This window comes from Nuphar pumila, chromosome 7 (genome assembly GCF_984573655.1).
Source record: "Nuphar pumila chromosome 7, dmNupPumi1.hap1.1, whole genome shotgun sequence".
NCBI lineage: Eukaryota > Viridiplantae > Streptophyta > Magnoliopsida > Nymphaeales > Nymphaeaceae > Nuphar > Nuphar pumila.
Window position 1 is genome coordinate 94,271,045 of NC_143255.1, and position 18,867 is coordinate 94,289,911.

At 40.0% G+C, this 18,867-nt stretch overlaps 2 protein-coding genes across 6 annotated transcripts in view; both read left to right on the forward strand.

Annotated features, from left to right (window-relative positions):
- Positions 1-1,282, forward strand: part of LOC149832507 (auxin response factor 12-like) — a 95,820-nt gene extending 94,538 nt beyond the window's left edge. For all 4 annotated transcript variants that reach the window (XM_090014546.1, XM_090014547.1, XM_090014548.1 and 1 more), the window contains 2 exons: positions 286-466; positions 1,050-1,282. In XM_090014546.1, coding sequence (XP_089870672.1) covers positions 286-412 — 127 coding nt within the window. In that variant the 3' untranslated portion in view covers positions 413-466; positions 1,050-1,282. The remainder of the gene's footprint in view (positions 1-285; positions 467-1,049) is intronic.
- Positions 1,283-11,694: 10,412 nt separating this feature from the next.
- LOC149832508 (zinc finger CCCH domain-containing protein 19-like) lies at positions 11,695-18,366 on the forward strand. Of its 2 annotated transcripts, XM_090014545.1 has the most exons (4): positions 11,941-12,055; positions 12,142-12,578; positions 15,329-15,439; positions 16,080-18,366. In XM_090014545.1, the coding sequence occupies exons 3-4, from the start codon at positions 15,395-15,397 to the stop codon at positions 18,060-18,062; spliced, it is 2,028 nt and encodes a 675-aa protein (XP_089870671.1). In that variant the 5' UTR covers positions 11,941-12,055; positions 12,142-12,578; positions 15,329-15,394; the 3' UTR covers positions 18,063-18,366. The 2 variants fall into 2 exon arrangements, with proteins under 2 accessions (XP_089870670.1, XP_089870671.1); XM_090014544.1 differs by lacking the exon at positions 12,142-12,578 and having other exon boundaries at positions 11,695-12,055.
- The last annotated feature ends 501 nt before the right edge of the window (positions 18,367-18,867 follow it).

The following is an 18,867-nucleotide window of genomic DNA, read 5'->3' on the forward strand; positions in this document are numbered from 1 at the left end:
TCTCTCACACACACACACACACACGACTTAGGAAGTCAACATGATCTAGTTGGGCTGTTGTTGGTTGCCATTAAAGCGATGTGCATAATCAATCAACTTGACCCTAGTTCATGATTGGTTTGCTAAGTTATACTTGGTTGATATTTACCATCGAACTCCTGAGTTGGTCTCCATAAATTGCCTGTGCTTTCTATTTTGTTTCTTAGACTTCGTATGATATTCACCTTGCACAGAAATAACCAGGAAAAAAGTAGTTGGCTTATGTGGCTGCTTTATTCTCTGTAGGGAGTTTGTAAATAATGTGTGGTATATCAAGATTCTGTCACCTCAGGACATGCAAAAGATGGGGACTCAGAAGCGCGGCAGCGAGTGCTATGAAGAATATAGCAACAGTGGCCATCTTGGGATCTGAACCTCCAGGATCCTCTACTGGCTCATCAGAGTGCTCAGCTTACTGTGAGAAATGGTTTGTACACATCTATGAATGAATACTTAAAAGGTTTTCTTTGGCACACACCCAACTCTGGCAAGCCAACTGAGTTCTCTCACTTATTTCTGAGATCGACCTCGAGTCATAGAATATCCAAGTTCTAGGGCAATTGGCAGGATTATATATAAGTACATCATGCTCTTGTAGTCGTTGGATAAATGGCTGAAAACAGATTGGATACTGGTGAAGCACCCAACGAACCGTATGTGGTTCTCAAGGATATGTATCCTTATGTTGGTACCTAGTACCATAAGAAAAAGGGGGAAGATGGATTGTTTCTGTTCGGTACCTCAACTGAGCAAGAGTGAAATTCAGATCATGTAAATGTTATGCAGATACAATCCATTTTCAACTTGTATTTTCTCGTACGAGCTCATTGTTTGCAAATAGCATCATGCATTACTGTCTAACCTGCATGGCTTGGGTAAGGGTTGGGTCCAGTTGGTCAGGAACATAGATGTTGGTCCAGCCAGGTTGACCTACACTCAACCTGTCACAGTGTAGTTTGTATATCATAAAGATGATTTCATACTGACAATTTCTTTGTTTTTTCCTGCAGGATCATTGATGTACCTACTATTTCCGGAAATAATACAGTTTATATCCGTAATGTTTATTAAGGTGAAACCCAGCTCTGAATTAACAACTTCGATGGTTATCCTTGTGCAGTGTATGGTATACCTTATGTTTCTGCAACTCCTGATTAGCTAAGAGGCTGACGAAAGCTTGATCGTATATTGACCTTATGTTGCTATTTCAGCGTATCATATCAATGACATTTTGTGAATCTAACAAGTCTGTACTCTTCTTTTATATGTTTTTTTTTATATATTTATATGGAGAAACCACCCCCAGGATCATAGACCTAGCTGCATTGGCTTTGCCTACCATACTTAACTCCGTGGACTTACCCCTTTCCTCTAAGGAGTCATCACGCTTCGGCTTGCGCATGGGGTGATGCTGACGGAGCTGCATTGGCTTTGCCTACCATACTGTCGCAGTTTTGGCAGCGTAAAACTCCGTGGACTTAAGCGCTTTCCTCCAAGGAGTCATCACGCTTCGGCTTGAGCATGGGGTGATGCCCATGGGATTTAAACCTAGACCAGCTGCCTAGCGGCCTAGGTTCCATCCCACTACTCCTGAGGCAAAAAATTTGGACCATTTTTTTATTCGTGTCATCCTTCACCAGGGGCCATGTTTCAATTTTATTGGATATCTTCTAAGATACCTCTTCTTTTATATGTTCACGTGCGTGTCTGGTTTGAGGATCTATTAGGGATTTAATAAAAAGTTGAGGATATCCTTTTGAAAAGTACGTTACAAATTTTACAGGTGGTCTGTGTGTGTTGGCTTGGGAAAAAAAATCCCCTCCAATCCAATTCATCCCTAAATACCCATTTTTTCACTCATTTCAGCAGCCCAGTCAACATAAATAAAAGCCATCCTCAAGTTGATCCAAAACCCAGCCATCATATTCCACTCATCCAATCCAACCCATTTTTCTTCCCATCTACATGAAATGGAACTTTCCAAAATAATCTTAACTGATCCGGGTAATCCAACTCTCGTTCTTATGATCTAAAATCGACAAAAATCTGTTTTCAGCATTAAGCCAAGCCATCTTGTTCAAACATATCCACTCACTTGCTATCTAATATTTGGATCCTAAGGAAACATATAACAATCTTACCTACCAGCAATCAATACCAAATCTTAAATTGAATGATGTTAAATACTGAGATTCAAATTGCTGTTTTCAAAGCTTCTACGAATTGGATCTCGCTATTCCTATTCGATCCAAAGCTATCAAATTCAATTAAACGCTGTTACTGATGATAGTGGATGGTTTAGGAAGTGTGTGCTTAGTTTTCTTATGCTTCTTGAAGTGGACCGTGTATTACATCTTTAGATTGCAGAGCACCTCAAAGTTGTATGTGGGCTCATAACACACTGGATTGAGCTCAATTGAAAGAAGCACAAGCAAAAGATTCAGTTTTTCTTTTTGAAGGAAGCAAAATATTCAGATTAGAACGACTAAGCTCTCTTCAACCTAGGAGAATGCAGATCATGAGTAGGATGTCCAAGTCATGTCAATATTTTAGTATGAAGATCCACACCCATTTCATGAGGGAGAAAGTAATTTAGATATAGATCAGATCTGACATGTAGTAGGCTTTGGAGGAGTGCGGAGCCTGTTTCCTACCTGAATATAAATCTTAAATTTTTGCGTAGGCAAATTTTTTAAGGTTTAAGGTATTTTCATAATTTTACCCTAAACTCTGCACCTTTTATATCCAGCAGTACCAGTAGACTCTTTGTAAAATGTGTAGACTCTTTTTATTTGAGGCATCTATCCTCCATATTCTGCATCCCAATCAATAAAAGAAGAAGACTCAATGCGGTCGTGGACATAGGTAGTTTTAGCCAAACCACGTAAAATCCTTGTTTTCGTGTGTGATTATTTTCTCCTTTTGATTTTTTCGTGCCTATTTCTTCGATTCATCGGTAGGTCAAGTGATCATTCCTTGACAGTAGGACTCGCAAGGGCTCTATTGGTAGGCACCACTCATGACGAGATATTGCGTGTTTGAAACACAAGGTATGCATGTTCTTTGACGTGAGGCCGAAGTTGAGCGTATTCCCTGGTGGGCAAGGGGGCTATGGGGGTTTTACGCCAATGAACTTGGTGAATGAGTCCGTTTTCTCTGATTATCTTAAAGAAAAATATATACTAAGATAATTAATTTGGAAATAAACCACGACTATAAATTTTCATATTAAAAATAGAGTAGAATTAGAAATTTCAATTGTAGAAAAAAGGAAAGAATATTAGTTTTGAGTTGTTTAAACCTTTGCTTGGTCATGGGTTCTCTGCTTTCTGGTTTACTTGCTTGTTTTCTAATTATTTGATTAATGTTTCTTCATTAGTATTTCTATTAGTTTAATTTGTGTTCTGGCACTGTATATGCAACATCAAGGAATTATCTTTTTCTTCTTATTTTTTTACTATCACGCTGGGAGAAAAGACTCCCATCCTAGGCTCTCAGGACCTTAACACTGACAGCCCTTGTACAACAGCCAGTCAGGAGGCTTACCCTTCCAATGGGTATGCTCCAAAAAAAAAATCAGAAATACAGACATCAGGGTTCCTAACACTGACTGCAGATCGGTTAATAAATCTCTTGATCAGTGAAATGAAGGACCCAGACCCATCCTATCATGCAGCCACACGCTGCATCTGTTAAGATAGCAGGAGATCCAGATCCAAAGTCACATCAATATGAGTCCGAGAAGGAAAATATGTTCCAACAATAATCCAGGTGGGAAGAGTCCCAATGCGAAGCCACCTGCCAATATTTGGACTCCTAACGTGAAGATCTCTCCCAATGAGAGGACTCCTCCCAACTTGAATCTAAGTGGAGATGAGAAGTGGATCATCCAACATGAATTCTAACGAAGATTAATCTTCAGCTTTCCAAAACTGGATGTACTCTTGAGAGGTTCAACTGAATTATGAATCTCTCCAACGTTGGATTTGAAGAGAGTTTCCCTTCTCTCTATCGTGCAGGATAGAGAGTTGGTGAACATAAGTCATGTTAGACCGAACCACGTTAAAATCATGAGTGTTTGCGTGTGTGGACGTGTTCTTCCTTTTCAGGATCCATCCTATCCAACCTATATTTGAAGCACATCTTAATAGACTGGAACCTCATGTCCTCAAGTTCCAGGATTTCATTAAGAACCTCAGCCTCAGGAAATGTCACATCAGTCTATGTTGCTAGCACCTCAAAGGAATGATCTTCTTCTTTCTTGTTCTCATCAAAATCTATGACCTGCAAGTGCCAATGAGGGCTCTGCACACTTGATTAGGTGGGTTGAAGTAAGGCATTCCAAGTTGAAAGATGTTGACTTTGATCCGAGGTGTATATTCATACCAACCATCAGACATGTGGGTGTCAACGGGTTGGATGTTATCCTACACCCAACTGGAATCCGACTCCCATGAATCAGATTTGGAAAAGAATACTGAATTTTAATAATAATCAGATTCGGATTCAGTTTAGGATTTCATAATTGAACTGCTGGGAAATCTGATTGCATGTATTTAATAGGGATGTCTGTGGACTGAAGGGAAACGGGCCCCACCCTGCTCCACTCCGTTTGAACCGTGGAGTACATGAAATGGGGATGAAAGTTAAAATCAAAACCTGTGCAGGGATGTAGGCGGGGATGGACTCCCACCCCCCCCCCCGTCCCCGATCTCCATAGTAAAATAATTAAAATACCCTTCGACGGTCCAACAGGGATGGCACTGGACCAGGGGAAAATGGGGCTCCGCTCCGCCTTGCCCCATTTGGACTGGGGAATAAAGGACATGAAACGGAGATGGAGGCAAGGATGGAGGTTAAAATCAAAACCAATATGGGGATGGAGGGCAGAATCTTGAGACTTGGTGGGGGTGAAGACCTTGTCCCCCGCATCCACCCTGGTCCACTTTCATCCCTAGTATTTAATCAAATTTGGTATTAGTTTTTTTTTCATCCGAATCTGACTTCAACTAGACTGTATCCAATTAGTTGGATTTGGTATTGGCCACATTTGACCTGAACCCGAACCACTTACATCCCTAATCAAGTTACTGGGGTGATATCAGTGGCTTGTTTAGCATTCTGTGGAATATGACATACAGTTTGTGTACAAAGATACAGTGTACCCTGCTAATTAAAAAGGGATATAGTATACCCTGGTCCTAGAGCACATAATCCACCATGATGCTCAATGTGAATTGACTCCGGTAATAGTAGGTGGCTCTGCTTGGCTCTGAAGAAAAATTGGTTGTTTAAGCTCAACCATGTCTCAAGATGGGTTTGAGCGGAAAATCTTTATTTTAAAAATGCTTTTAAACTTTTTGAAAATTGTGTAAAATGTTTTTTTTTTTAAAGAAAGAAAAAAACAGGATTTGAATCCATGTTACTTCCAGAGATGACCAATGACTTATCTATTAGGCTAAGACCTTCTTTGAGTTAACATTATAAACAAAATAGATACATATAAAAATCTATTTTTTTTATAACCATGTGAGCCTAGCATAATCAGGGTTACTGAGTTGATATAGCTGGACTGCCTGTTCAAACTCGACTCATTTATGTGTACCAAGCCTAAACCCTTGTTCAAGCTCGGTTTATTTATTTTTTCTAACGAGTTCGAGTCAAGTTTAAACGAGTCATGCCTGAGCTAGCTCGACTTGCTGTGCATCCCTAGGTGATAGATCATTTGGAAGCCAACCTCCTTCCCAGCAAGGGACAATGGTCATTTCAATTCTTGACAAAAGCCATGTTAAGTCACTCATGTTAATCATGTCAAGTAATAAATTATTACAGTTACAGCCCATGGGTCTAATAAACTAGTTTGATACACCCTGCCTCTTAGATTTTCTCAAGATCTTGTATTGTAAATTACAATTACAACACTTTCTTAAGGTTATAGAAACATGAAAAAAGTATAATTTGTGATTGTGATTACCAATTGTTTTTGCCTTGAATCATGTGAAAAGTTGGTCACAAGATTAACCCTGCGACAAACAATCACAACTTTTACTTTGTCGACTGTGATTGTGTATGCCTACCTGTAGCCAAAGCGAACATGCCCTAAAGTATATCAACAAGCTACACTAATCACAAGATTCACAATCAAGACAGATAAAAGGAAGGGGACTTATGGCATGAGTAGGTGTCAGTTTGAGAAAAAGTTGCCATTAGGGCAGCTGTTGAAAGTTTGTATTCAGAAATTACCCAAATTGAGCTCAGGCACAAATTGTGTTCATCAATTTTTTGGTACCTAACTGCACTCTGCCTTTCATTATTCCTTAAATTTGAATTTAAAATGTTTTAAAGTTTCTTAACGAATCCTTTTTTTTTTCTGGATATTCAAGCTGGTCCCCCTCCTTTATAATAATGAAACAAAGTTATACAGCATGGTTCGTAGGGTTGTTTATCTTTCCAAGATATCTGTACAGCTTTACATCTATAGCTATAAAAAAACATGCATGCATACATACATACATAGAGATATATAAACATATTTGAATATGCCCTTAATAGAGAGAATTCTGCTAAACTCATGATCAAATCTGTTCAGATAAAGAAAAGAAAAACTCATGATTAAAAGTGCACAGTTTGCTTAGCAGGATGGGACCTAAGCCGCTAGGTAGGTTGTTTAGGTTGCATGGTGACTTCCTGTGGTCCAGGGGTAAGGCCACAGAGATTTACGCTGCCAGGACAACGACTGTAAGTATGTCTGACTGAACCAGCGTGACTATGACTCTGATCCGGATTTCTCAATGTAAATATATATATATATATATATATATATATATATATATATATATATATATATATATATATATATATATATATATATATAAACAAAAAAAGAACTGCATAGCCTGCACTTGCCTTCTACTGGTACTGTCATCCAAAAGGCCCATCCGCAATTAGATAATACATATCAGATTTGGCTATTGATCCAAGTAAGCTGGACATCAAACTCTGGAATCCAACATGATATGGTCGAATCATGTATGTAATGCAGCCAGCTATACCAGCCACATCTCGGATGGCCTAGGCGAATCTCATGCTGGTATTACGACGCAAATGGGTCAGGCTCGGACCGCATCTATGCATTACTGAATCTGACCTAATCATATCTAGCCTAATCAAATTTGTATTTGGAGTTAGATATGGATGGAAAAAAGATAAAGATCCCATTAGCTATTTAGATATATTTTATATATAATCAGACTGGATAATCCGCCAATGCAAAAACTACATCAGACCCTACTTTCTTAGCTTTAGTTTCTATATTAATAAAGCAATTACTTAGGTAACTTAGGCCCATTGGGTCGTGGGCAGACCCAGGCCCAGCCCATTTATATAACAGGCAGAGTTTCGGTCCTGTTTCTAGTGGGTCAGGGCCTAAAACCCTGACCGAAACCCAGCCCAATGTGGGTCAGGTCGGCTTGGCTCATCCCTACTAAGGGATGTCATTTGGTGATACCGAAGATGACCCTTTAGAATCGGGATCAGACAGAAAAATTATTATATGGAGCCAAGTATGGTTTGTGAAATTTGTAACCAAACCCTAGTCTGACCTGAGTTCCAATTAAGGTCTGCAAATTTTCAATATAAAAGTATAAAAATATTATTTTACCAAGTATTGACTGGGTTCGGTTCATGTAATTCTAATAATACCCGAGTATTCTTTATAGTGGATTCAATCAGACTCATGTCGGAACCTTATACCAGCACCTCAAAGTTGGATCTAGGTCTGAATTCACTGAGTATGAACCAAATCCGATCAGTTGTCACCCCTATTAGCGGGCATGATGTGAGCAACAGCATTCCAAGAGAAAGGCATTACAACAACAACAACTACTACGTCTTCATCCCAAAACAATTGGGGTCGGCGATATGAACCAAAAAAGAAAATCATTTTGGGTCTTCCACATGAATCCTTCTCCTCCAATCATTTCTATCCAATGCCATGTCCTCGGTGAGGTTCAAAGCATTCATATCCTTTCCTATCACCTCCATCCATGTCTTCCTAGGCCTACCCCGACCTCTTTTAACTAATATATTTTCCCATTTCTCCATCCTTCTAACTGAAGCATCATTAGGCCTTCGCCGAATATGTCCAAACCACCGTAAACGATTCTCTCTCATCTTATTTTCAACGGGTGCAACGCCTACCTTCTTACGTATCTTCTCGTTCCGAATCTTATCTTTTATTGTATTTCCACACATCCATCTCAGCATACGCATCTCAGCTACACTCATTTTTTGAATATGATGTCTCTTGGCAGCCCAACATTCCGTACCATATAGTAAAGTGGGCCTAATAGTCGTCCTATAAAACTTTCCCTTCAACCGCAATGGCATTCTACGATCGCACAACACTCCAGTTGCACTTTTCCATTTCATCCACCCAACCTTTATCCTATGATTTACATTTCCATCAATTTCTTCATACTTTTGAATGATAGATCCCAAATATTTGAAACAATCATCCACCGGTATTTCTTGCTCACCAAGCTTCACTACACTCCCATCACTACTTCGTTGCTTACTAAACCGACATTCCATGTATTCTGTCTTACTCTTACTCAACTTAAAACCTCTTGCTTCCAATGTCTGTCTCCATAAGTCTAACTTAGCATTAACCCCAGCTCTAGACTCATCAATCAAAACAATATCATCAGCAAACAACATACACCACGACACATTTTCTTGAATTGATCTCGTAAGCTCATCCATCACTATAGCAAATAGGAAAGGGCTTAAAGCAGATCCTTGATTTAACCCAACCGTTATAGGAAAATTGGTTGTTACCCCTCCACAAGTGCGGACATTGGTTACTACTCCTTCATACATATCTTTAATTATACTAATGTACTTAAGATAAACACCTTTCTTCATCATTGTCCACCAGAGAACGTCCCTAGGTACTCTATCGTATGCCTTCTCCAAATCAATAAAAACCATATGCAAATCTTTGTTCCTCTCTCTATTTCTTTCAATAAGTTGTCTAAGAAGATGTATAGCTTACATAGTTGATCTTCCAGGCATAAAACCAAATTGATTTTCCGATATCATGACAACCTTCCTCAACCTAGACTCGTTCACCCTCTCCCAAAGTTTCATAGTATGACTCGTGAGTTTTATACCACGATAGTTTGTGCAATCTTGTATATCATCTTTATTCTTATATAGAGGCACCAAAGTACTCTTCCTCCACTCATTAGGCATCTTATTTGTCTGCCAAATCTTGTTAAAAAGATTTGTCAACCATTCTAAACCTTTCTCCCCCAAGTATTTTCAAGTCTCGATAGGTATACCATATGGGCCAACTGCCCTTCTTGATTTCATTTTCTTCAAAGCCTCTGCAATTTCTTTCTTTTGAATCTTGTGCATGAAGTCACGATTCATCTCATGAAAAGGAATGAACAAGTCTCCAAGATCCTGAGCATGCCTTTCATTAAATAACTTATCAAAATAATCTTTCCATCTCTCCTTAATCTCCTCATCTTTGACTAAAACCCTTTGCGTTTCATCTTTGATACATCTAACCATACCCAGATCCCTCAATTTTCTATCTCTCATCTTTGCAAGCCTATAAATATCCTTCTTGCCCTCTTTGGTATCCAACTTATCATAAACCTCTTTATATACCTTATCCCTCGCGTTCTGAACTACTTTTTTAGCTTCCTTCTTTGCTATCATATACTTCTCCAAATTCTCATTATCACGACTCTTACTTAGATTTCTATAACACTCTCTTTTAATCTTAATAGCTAATTTGACATCATCGTTCCACCACGATGTATCCTTACCTAGCGGTGCACCGCCTTTAGACTCACCTAATACCTCCTTAGCCACCTTTCTCATGCCACCCGCTATCTTATTCCACATTGATTCTGAATTCTCCTCGAGACACCAATCAACTTCCTTAACTACCTGCTCTACAAACATTCCTTGTTTAGCTCCTTTCAGTGCCCACCACTTAATTCTATGATCTATCATATGTCTATCCTTTTTGCGGCATTGTCTAATTCTAAGATCTAAAATTAAGACTCTATGTTGTGTAGCTGCACTTTCTCAAGGTATAACCTTACAATCGATGCAACAACCCTTATCTCTCTTTCTAAGTAGGAAAAAATCTATCTGGCTCGTATTAACCCCACTTTTAAATGTTACTAAGTGAGACTCCCTCTTCCTAAACCAAGTGTTTGCTAAGATCATATCATAGGACAAACCAAAATCTAAAATCCTTTCTCCACTTTCGTTTCTTTCTCCTATACCATAACCTCCATGGATACTCTCAAATTCATCCCTACTAATGCTTACATGCCCATTAAGGTCACTGCCGATGAAAAGCCTTTCTCCATAAGATATCCCTTGTACTACTTCATCTAAATCTTCCCAAAATCGACGCTTAATGGAATCATCTAAACCTACTTGAGGTGCATAAACACTAATAATATTAATAATATCCGTACCTAATACTAATTTAATAAGAGAAAGGCATTACTCAAAGGAAAAAGTGTAGTAAGTTGAGCTGCATCTTCGTAAAAGATGAGAAAAGTAACAAAAACTTGAGAGACAAAGATTGGAATGGGTTTCCATTTGATGGTTGGATGAAGATACCAGTTCATCTCACATGAGGGCAATGGGGTTCAATTTATGAGAGCATGAAGGGTTGTCACTGCGGGGGACAAGGTCTCCACCCCCGCCCCGCCTCAAGATTAGAACCTCCATCTCCGCCGGGGATGGATTTTAACCTCCACCCCGCCTTCATCCCCGTTTCATGTCCTCCATCCCCGGTTCAAACGGGGATGAGGCGGGGAAAAGTGGCAGGGACGGGGCAGGGCAGGGAAAATGGTATGTTCATCCCGGCCTCCATCCCCGAACGGGGATGGATTTTAACCTTCGTCCCCACCTCCATCCCCGTTTCATACCCTTCATCCCCAGTCCAAACGGGGCGAGGTAGGGTGGGGCCCCGCTTTACCCGGGTCCACTGCCATCCCTACCTGAGGGAAATGGGGCCCCAGCCCCCGCCTCCCCTCATTTGGATTGGAGATGGATATGAAATGGGGGAATGGAGGTTAAAATCAAAACTGGTGCAAGGATAGAGGCGGGATGAACTTACTTTTGCCCCTGCCCCACCTTGCCTTGTCCTCAATCTCCCTTAAATAAATTATTATTATATCTGTATACATGTTATAAATCTTATATATATAACCCTAACATTTCTCTAACGGCAGAAGGCGACAGCGGCGAAAAGACTAGGAAAATGACTCGCCCCGTTTGGACTGAAGATGAAGGACATGAAGGAAGAATGAAGCGTGGATAATTTTTTAGACTGGTGCCCCGGTTATTAAGAAAACAAAGTGGTGAATTTGATGTACAAGAGAGAGTTATAAAATACAGATAAATTGAAATACACAGGGAAGTCAATATATATAGTATACCGTACAGAATCCAGTGAGAGAGGTATAGTATTCTAAACAAAGTATAAAATACAGATAAGTTGAACACATGGAGGTTAGTATATACGTATATAACCCCAGAGAGAGAGAGAGAGTGGTAATTTGAGCTTTGAGTTTGCTCCTGAAAGCCGTAAAAAACCAGCGAGCCTTTTAGGTCGATGAGCTCTCTATTTCTCTCTCTCTCCTTCCCATCCCTCCCGGGTTTGAGCGTCCCTCCCTCGTACTCGCCACCGCCGTCAGATCTGCCCCAGATGGACGCGGATCCATATCAGATGACCCCTTTGCTCTAATACCCATCTCCCTTCTCCCCCCAATTCCTCTTATTTTTCCGAGTCTCTATCTCTGTAAATCCCCCCCAGAAGAGAGAGAGAGAGAGAGAGAGAGAGAGAGAGAGAGAGAGAGATCCGATCATGGATGGGGGTTCTCGCGAATCGAACCCACAATCCACCTTGGAGGAGGAGGCCAAGAAGAGGAGCACGGATTGCGTCTACTTCCTTGCATCTCCTCTAACATGCATCAAGGTCGCAATTTCGATTCCTTTTGCTTTTTACCCTATTTTCTTCTGGTTTCGCCGATGCCCTTTTGCTTATATGCTCTGTTGGTGCAGAAATCTTTCCCATTTTGGTTATTGGAGAACGCCTTTGGATTGTTTGTTGCATCGATATGGGTGTTGCTGGAAATCTGTTTCTTTGTTGCCTTCTTGTTAAATCTTTCAGTAGGCAGTGTGGTTGTTTATCGTCTTCTCGTCCGGCAGCTTTTATTAGTTGTTTGCTTAGAAAATCTGAGTTACAATGGTAATGTAAAATATCCCCTCTTCATGAGATGGGCTGTTCTTGTTGCTTTGGTGAAATTTCGAGCTCATTGGCGCTGTTGGTGTTGTAGACGTTTGTGACCCATGTGGTCCTTTGCTATGATATTTGGTTGCAGTTGAAGGTTTTGAAGTATCATTATCATCAGCCATTATCCCATTTGTGATTCTGTTTTGGTTGAGGTTTCTGAACGAGAAAAAGAAATTTCTTGATATGTGACTTACATATTCCCAAGGTATGTTTTAGGAGTGAAGTCTTTCTGATAGGATGGTGGTAGCTTTACTGTTAGAGGACGAGCATGAGGTATCTTGAATTTATTTATTTTTGTTATTGGCACACATTTTGGGGAGATGAGTTGGTATCGTGCATGGCTATTCAGAAAATTTGTGGATACCCAAAACCTAAGGAAACTAAGTTCATGGGAAGTTATTACAAATTATGGTCAAGTCGATGTAGAATGTATACATCTTGGAGATCTGAGCTGATTCTGCACTTGATATGTATGTAAACTGTAACTCTACATGAGCTAGTTTCTTTCGGAGATTTCAGTTGGTTTCCCCTTTAAGGATTGAGGAATATATTAACAAAGAAATTATTTTTAAACTTCTGGGTGCATTGATTGATGTATTTGAATGAGAGATAACTTTATGGGGATTTATTACATCCAGAGAGTTTTCCATTATTACGAATTTTATGGTGATGGTAGCCATCAGACTGGATCCGTACATTGATTACGGCAAGCTTAGTTACAGGTGCAGAATGAGGGATGAATTCTATTTATTCTATAAGAGAGCTAGTGTTTTTTCATATCTTGCAGTTTGTGTGACATCTAATTGTATGTATAGATCACATAAAGACCACTTTTCTTTAAGAAGTCCACCAAAAATGCAATCTCATTTTGTCTTGCCATTGGTGAATTTACTGAGTTGAACTTGTTATGTTGCATGTATATTCCCTGTTATCCTTAATATCAGTTTTTGTCATGGATCTCTTTATATTTGCATGTTGAGCTTGTTTCCTTTTATGATGTAATTGGTGGGGATAATTATCTTGTAATGCCACTTACAATTTAAGACAATGGATGAATAGTTTATAGGGATTATAGGGATTTCAATCAATATGTAGGTAAAAATTAGCTTCTGCTTTTTTCCTTGTTTTTGTTTGGAAATTTTGAAAGAAAAATAAACTTATGATAGGTGTGGTGTGAAAAGTATCTTGCTTTGAGATACAAATACAGATGTGGAGGAAAACTGCTCCCACGATACATGAGCCTGGCTGCATAAGGTTGATCCCAATCACAATTTTTTGAGTGATATACTTTGTTATTATGCAACCATGTGCTTGGATTGTTCATGTCAGAAGAGCTGGACTGTCTTGCCTGGTGATACAACGTTTGCACAAAATCAGTGTATAAAGAATCTTGGTCCAAGGACCTCTAGGATCACATATAGCTGGTGACCTGTGTCAATGAATGCTTGTGAAATATCTGGTTTGTAACAATCAACTCTGTTGTTTTGATTGGCAGAAAACACAGAAAGAGCACAGAGTTCCTGAGTGAATGGAAGGATAAATTGTTTTCCTTTGAAATGTGAAAGAGTAATGCTGACAACCGATTGATAATCAGTACAACATGCATTAGCAGAACCCCAAGGGAGAGGATTAAGAATCATCATCTTATTAATGCTTACCATCTTTTCCTCTACTAGCTGCTACTCCCAAATTCATCATACATTTGATTATTGGAGAACATAAAATACTGAAAAATGTGTTTAGTTGTAGAACATTTGGGTTTTGAATTTTTTGCACTACGACTATTAGTATTAATTTGGGGACCATTTATCAGTAACTGGTCTAATGATTGACATCAAAAATTAATGTGATTAAGGATGCTTAATGTTGAATCTGTATTGTGATACACATTTAGTGATGTTGATTCAGTTCTCTCTACATACTACATCACATTTCTGCTAAATATGTTTTTAGCTTTCTACTCTGTCCTTTTCCTATATTTTGCATTGCACTGCCATTCCCTTCTCTTCGTAGTTGTATGTCACATAAAGAAAATGTGTTTGTCCTTGTTTAAGATATAGGGGTGTGTTGGTCATTTACTGATTCATTAGATGTAATTCTTATACAAGAATTTCATGCATATAAATCTTATGTTAGACTTCATATATTTGAATGGAAATATAATGACCTTTCTGTGAGTGTTATGCACTCTTTTCTGCCTTGCCGATAGAGATGCTTTTCAGTGATAGATTCTTTTCTTGTGTTCACCCATCCAAAACAAAATCCACCACCTGCCAGTGCAAGAACTGGTTTTAACAAAATTTAGTTCATTAGAGTGTTCTCTTGTTTGGTTTTCTTGATTTTTCCCTAAATTGATTTGTTCATTGTATTCTTTCAGGTTGCATATGTGTGTGTGTGTGTGTGTGTGTGTGTGTGTGTGTGTGTGAGAGAGAGAGAGAGAGAGAGAGAGAGAGAGAGAGAGAGAGAGAGACCCTCCCACATCAATGTTCTAGAACTAAATGGCCTGCTCAACCTCGTCATCCTATATAACTGGATAATATTTATAGAACTAAATGATGTGCTCATCGTCATCATCCTGTTTCACTGAGGAATATATGTCCAATTCTACGATTACCAGTTTCTTGAAGATTTGATGATCCAAATTCCTAATTGCTTCCAACTATCTTTAAGAATTTATTGTATACACCATCTCCATGCCAGCCTTAGCCTGTGTTCTCTACTAGTGTGTGAAACTCTGCTAGTAAACTTTCCTTGGGATTTTGTCATTTTTGTAGTTCTGTTTTGTTTTTATTTTTCTCCTTAGCTCTCGATTTCATCAATAGCTTTATGCTTGTAGTTCAGTCTTATGTTCCTATTTTCTCTTTTGCTGTTTGATTTTCTAATAATAACGATTTTGAGATTTGCATGATTCATTGGAAGCATCTCTAAGATGACCTTTTTTTTATCTTTTTTCAGGGGGGTGATTGTGAGTATCGCCACAGTGAAAGTGCAAGAATTAACCCCAGGGATTGCTGGTTCTGGATGAATGGTAACTGTTTGAATCCAAAATGTGCTTTTAGGCATCCGGTAAGTTCAATTTCTACCTTCTTCTGGTATGTGGATTGTTTATTAATAATCTATTCAGTTATTGTGGCATTTGTTTTGCACACTTGCATGATAAGGAAAATGAGCTGTGTTATCATTATTGATGAAAAATTTATTGCTGTTCTTGTGGCAATGCATCTCCACGACCTTGGATAGTGGAGGTTGCGTACATCTGTGTGAAAATCCAATATATTCTGATTCAGCCGAGACACTTTGCATATTGGCCATCCTCTTTCCCAAGTTGGTTTAGGTAGACTTTTAAGTCATGAATGCTTGCATGTACAATATATTCAGGCTCAGCTGAGTCACTTTGCCCTGTTGGCCATCATCTTGCCTAAGTTGGTTTATCCAGACTTTATGTGATGAATGCTTGCATAGTTCAGGCAGGTAAACTGAGACTGTTTGACCTCAGATTTGTACTCAAGCGGGTCAGGTTACCACATTTTTAAACTGCATGCCAGAATGCTCTGGTTGTCTTTTGATAGCCAGATGCTTGAATTATGGTTGTATTGTATAAGGCGTTATCCCGTTTGAATGAGTATCTACTTGCCTTACTGTTACTTTCTGCACCCACTTCGGAAAAAATGTGTTTTAAGTACTTGGCTCATCTTCTTTTGTCCAGCCACTTGATGGATTTCGAGGAGTTTCAGCAACAACACCTGTGGGTGCATCTCAGCCCTCTTTACAACCTGCAGTGCCACCACAACTCCCTCAATATGCAACTGGTCCTTATAACCCTGTTTCTTACACTTCTAACAAGCAGAAGGTTCCTTGCTATTATTTCCAGAAAGGCCTCTGTTTAAAGGGCGATAAGTGTCCTTTCATGCATGGTTCACAGCCTACTGGTGATTCTGCTTTGCCTCAGACTGCAAAAACTGCTCCTGTTTCAAATCCTTATACCATTAAGACAGTGAATGGAACTGCAAATCCAACTTTGCAACAAAAGAATTCTCCTCAAGCAAAAGTTGTGCAGCCAGTGGACGTACCTCCAGTAAAAGCTGATTCCAAACCTGTACCCTTGCTTTCTATTGGAAACACAGTTCACAAAAATAAGGCATCCATAAATTGGGATGATGAGCCTACTAGGTTCACGCAAGCTGCTATATCAGTCCCTAGTGGAAGTAACTTAATTAGGTCCCGACTCCACCAATCCCAGCCACAAGATGAACGAATTCAAAATGGTAAAGATGTTGATGAATGCTTAGGTGAATCTTCACCTGGCTTTGATGTTCTTGTTGATGATGATCTTGAGGAAGAAGAGTATTTTGATCCAGATACGGAAAGTGCCCTAGGACATGGCGGCAGACGTTTGAATTCCCTTGGGGGTTTTGATTGCATGGGTTCTGGCACAGATGCCGTTGGTGAGTTTGATGGTGAGCGTGGGGAATTAGGTGCTTATGATGTATATGGGCGAAGACAGGATCAGTTGGAATGGGAGCAAAGCCATGCTCCCGTGGCTAGGATTTTAGAGAGATCATCCATGGCAGAAAGAAGTCTGATGCTGAGAGAGGAAAGCCCTGGTAAGAAAGATGGGCAGGATTTGCGCCAACGGCTCTCAAAGCGAAGAAGGGATAACGGATCAGGAGTGATTGCCAGTCCTAACCATCATGGGGATTCATACTGGAGGGATGATCAGTTGGTTGAGGATCGGTATCATAGGTATTCTCATCAGGAACAGTTGAAGCATCCGAGCACTGAAAGCTCCTTAAGTAAGCGGCTTCGTGGCCGAATAAAATTCCCAGGAAGGCCCTCTCCAGATTCGTCCTCTGAGTCATATTCAGATATGGAAGGCGAGAGAAGAAGAATGAGGATAAGATCATCTCCAAGCAGGCCTGGAGTGCATCAGGGAAGACACCATGAAAAGGTGAAAGGAAAGACGGATGAAGATATCACTTTTGAGGGGAAAAGTTTGAGAGGTCAAACTGTTAGAGCTGAAGAACGAAAAGCAGAGTCTCTGGATTTCGCTGGACCGAAAAGCCTTGCAGAGCTCAAGAGTGCAAAGGTTTCTGAGAGCCATGAAAAACAGAATTCTGCTTCAGCAAACAGACAGGCGTTAAGGAGTCAAGTTGTCCATGGGGAAGCTGAGAACAATATGAGGCTGAAAAAGTGTTCAAGCCAAGACCCCAATGCTTTGCTTTCATTTGAGGGCCCAAAACCTCTCAGTGAGATCATCAAGAAAAAGCGAGAACCAGGTTCTGGGAACATGTGTGATTCAAAGAAAGAAGATGAAGAGAGACAGATAGAAAAAGGACATGGCAACTCTGATGTTACAGATTTACAGATCCCGATGGCTCAGCCTTTAGAGCTCAAGAAAGAGTCTAACCAGGATAACCATTGTCCTGCCAGTGCTGGAAAGATTGAATATAAATTGGATTCAACAGATGAAGCCCACCCATTTCAAAATGATGAATCACCAATACATGTGGATCATAATGCCCCCCAGGAAGAAGATGCAGCGATGTTGGATTCTGAAGACCAAGTTGTGGAAAATATGGAGAGAGAGAGAGAATCAGAAGATGCAGAAAATCCAGATGCAGAGGATGAATACTTGGATGATGAGGATGGGGATGACTTTGCAAGAAAGTTGGGTGTTATGTTCTCATAAGTTTTTACTGTTTTGGCAAAGTTGCCGGACATATTTGTTGTTGGAATATCACCAGAATGTTTCTGCATGTCTGTTATAGAAAGGAAGGGTCTGTAGGATATATGTATAGCAGAAGAGGTGTTTTCTGGTATTTTAACTGCTTGGGAGCTTGCAGGCACCTGAGGCAAGGTGCTTCAATTGCATAACCGCTTTAGCCTGCTTCCTTGGAAATTTTAATTGTATTACAGAGCAGATCAGATATTTAAAGAATTATTTCTGACCATATATGCATCATAAATCAAAATCGTGGGCATTGCTTGGGTTATTCTGATGTCTTTGTGCTTTGATTACTGATCTCTCTCTCTCTCTCTCTCTCTCTCTCTTGATAAAAGGGAGACCCTTCCCTGGTATGGCTTATTATTTTTTGATGAACCAGCTGGGGGGTAATCCACATAGGGCAAGATTCTGGTATGTAGGGTAGGGGTGGGCAATCTGGTCGGGTTGGTGGGTCAGCATACCTCAACACACAAACCCGATCCGTTTATTAAACGGGTCGACTGTGGCAAACACGAACCCGACCCATTTATTAAACGGGTAACCCGACACGACATGGTTAACCCGTTTAATAAACGGGTCGGGTTGGCGGGTCGGGTTCAGTGTTTTACATTGAAAAGTTTACGGGTTGGTGGGTTAGCGGGCGGGTCGGGTTCGGGTAAATGGGTTGACCCAACCTGCCTAACCCGTTTATTAAACGGGTTGGCGGGTTGGCATACCCCTAACACAAACCCGACCCGTTTAATAAATGGGTTAGGCGGGTCGACCTGTT

Bases quoted from the DNA above. Each gene is read 5' to 3' on its own strand.
- LOC149832508 (XM_090014544.1), top strand. From the start codon at position 11,945: ATGGATGGGGGTTCTCGCGAATCGAACCCACAATCCACCTTGGAGGAG. The intron at 12,056-15,328 runs GTCGCAATTTCG...ATCTTTTTTCAG, and splicing joins CTCCTCTAACATGCATCAAG to GGGGGTGATTGTGAGTATCG. The intron at 15,440-16,079 runs GTAAGTTCAATT...TCTTTTGTCCAG, and splicing joins AATGTGCTTTTAGGCATCCG to CCACTTGATGGATTTCGAGG.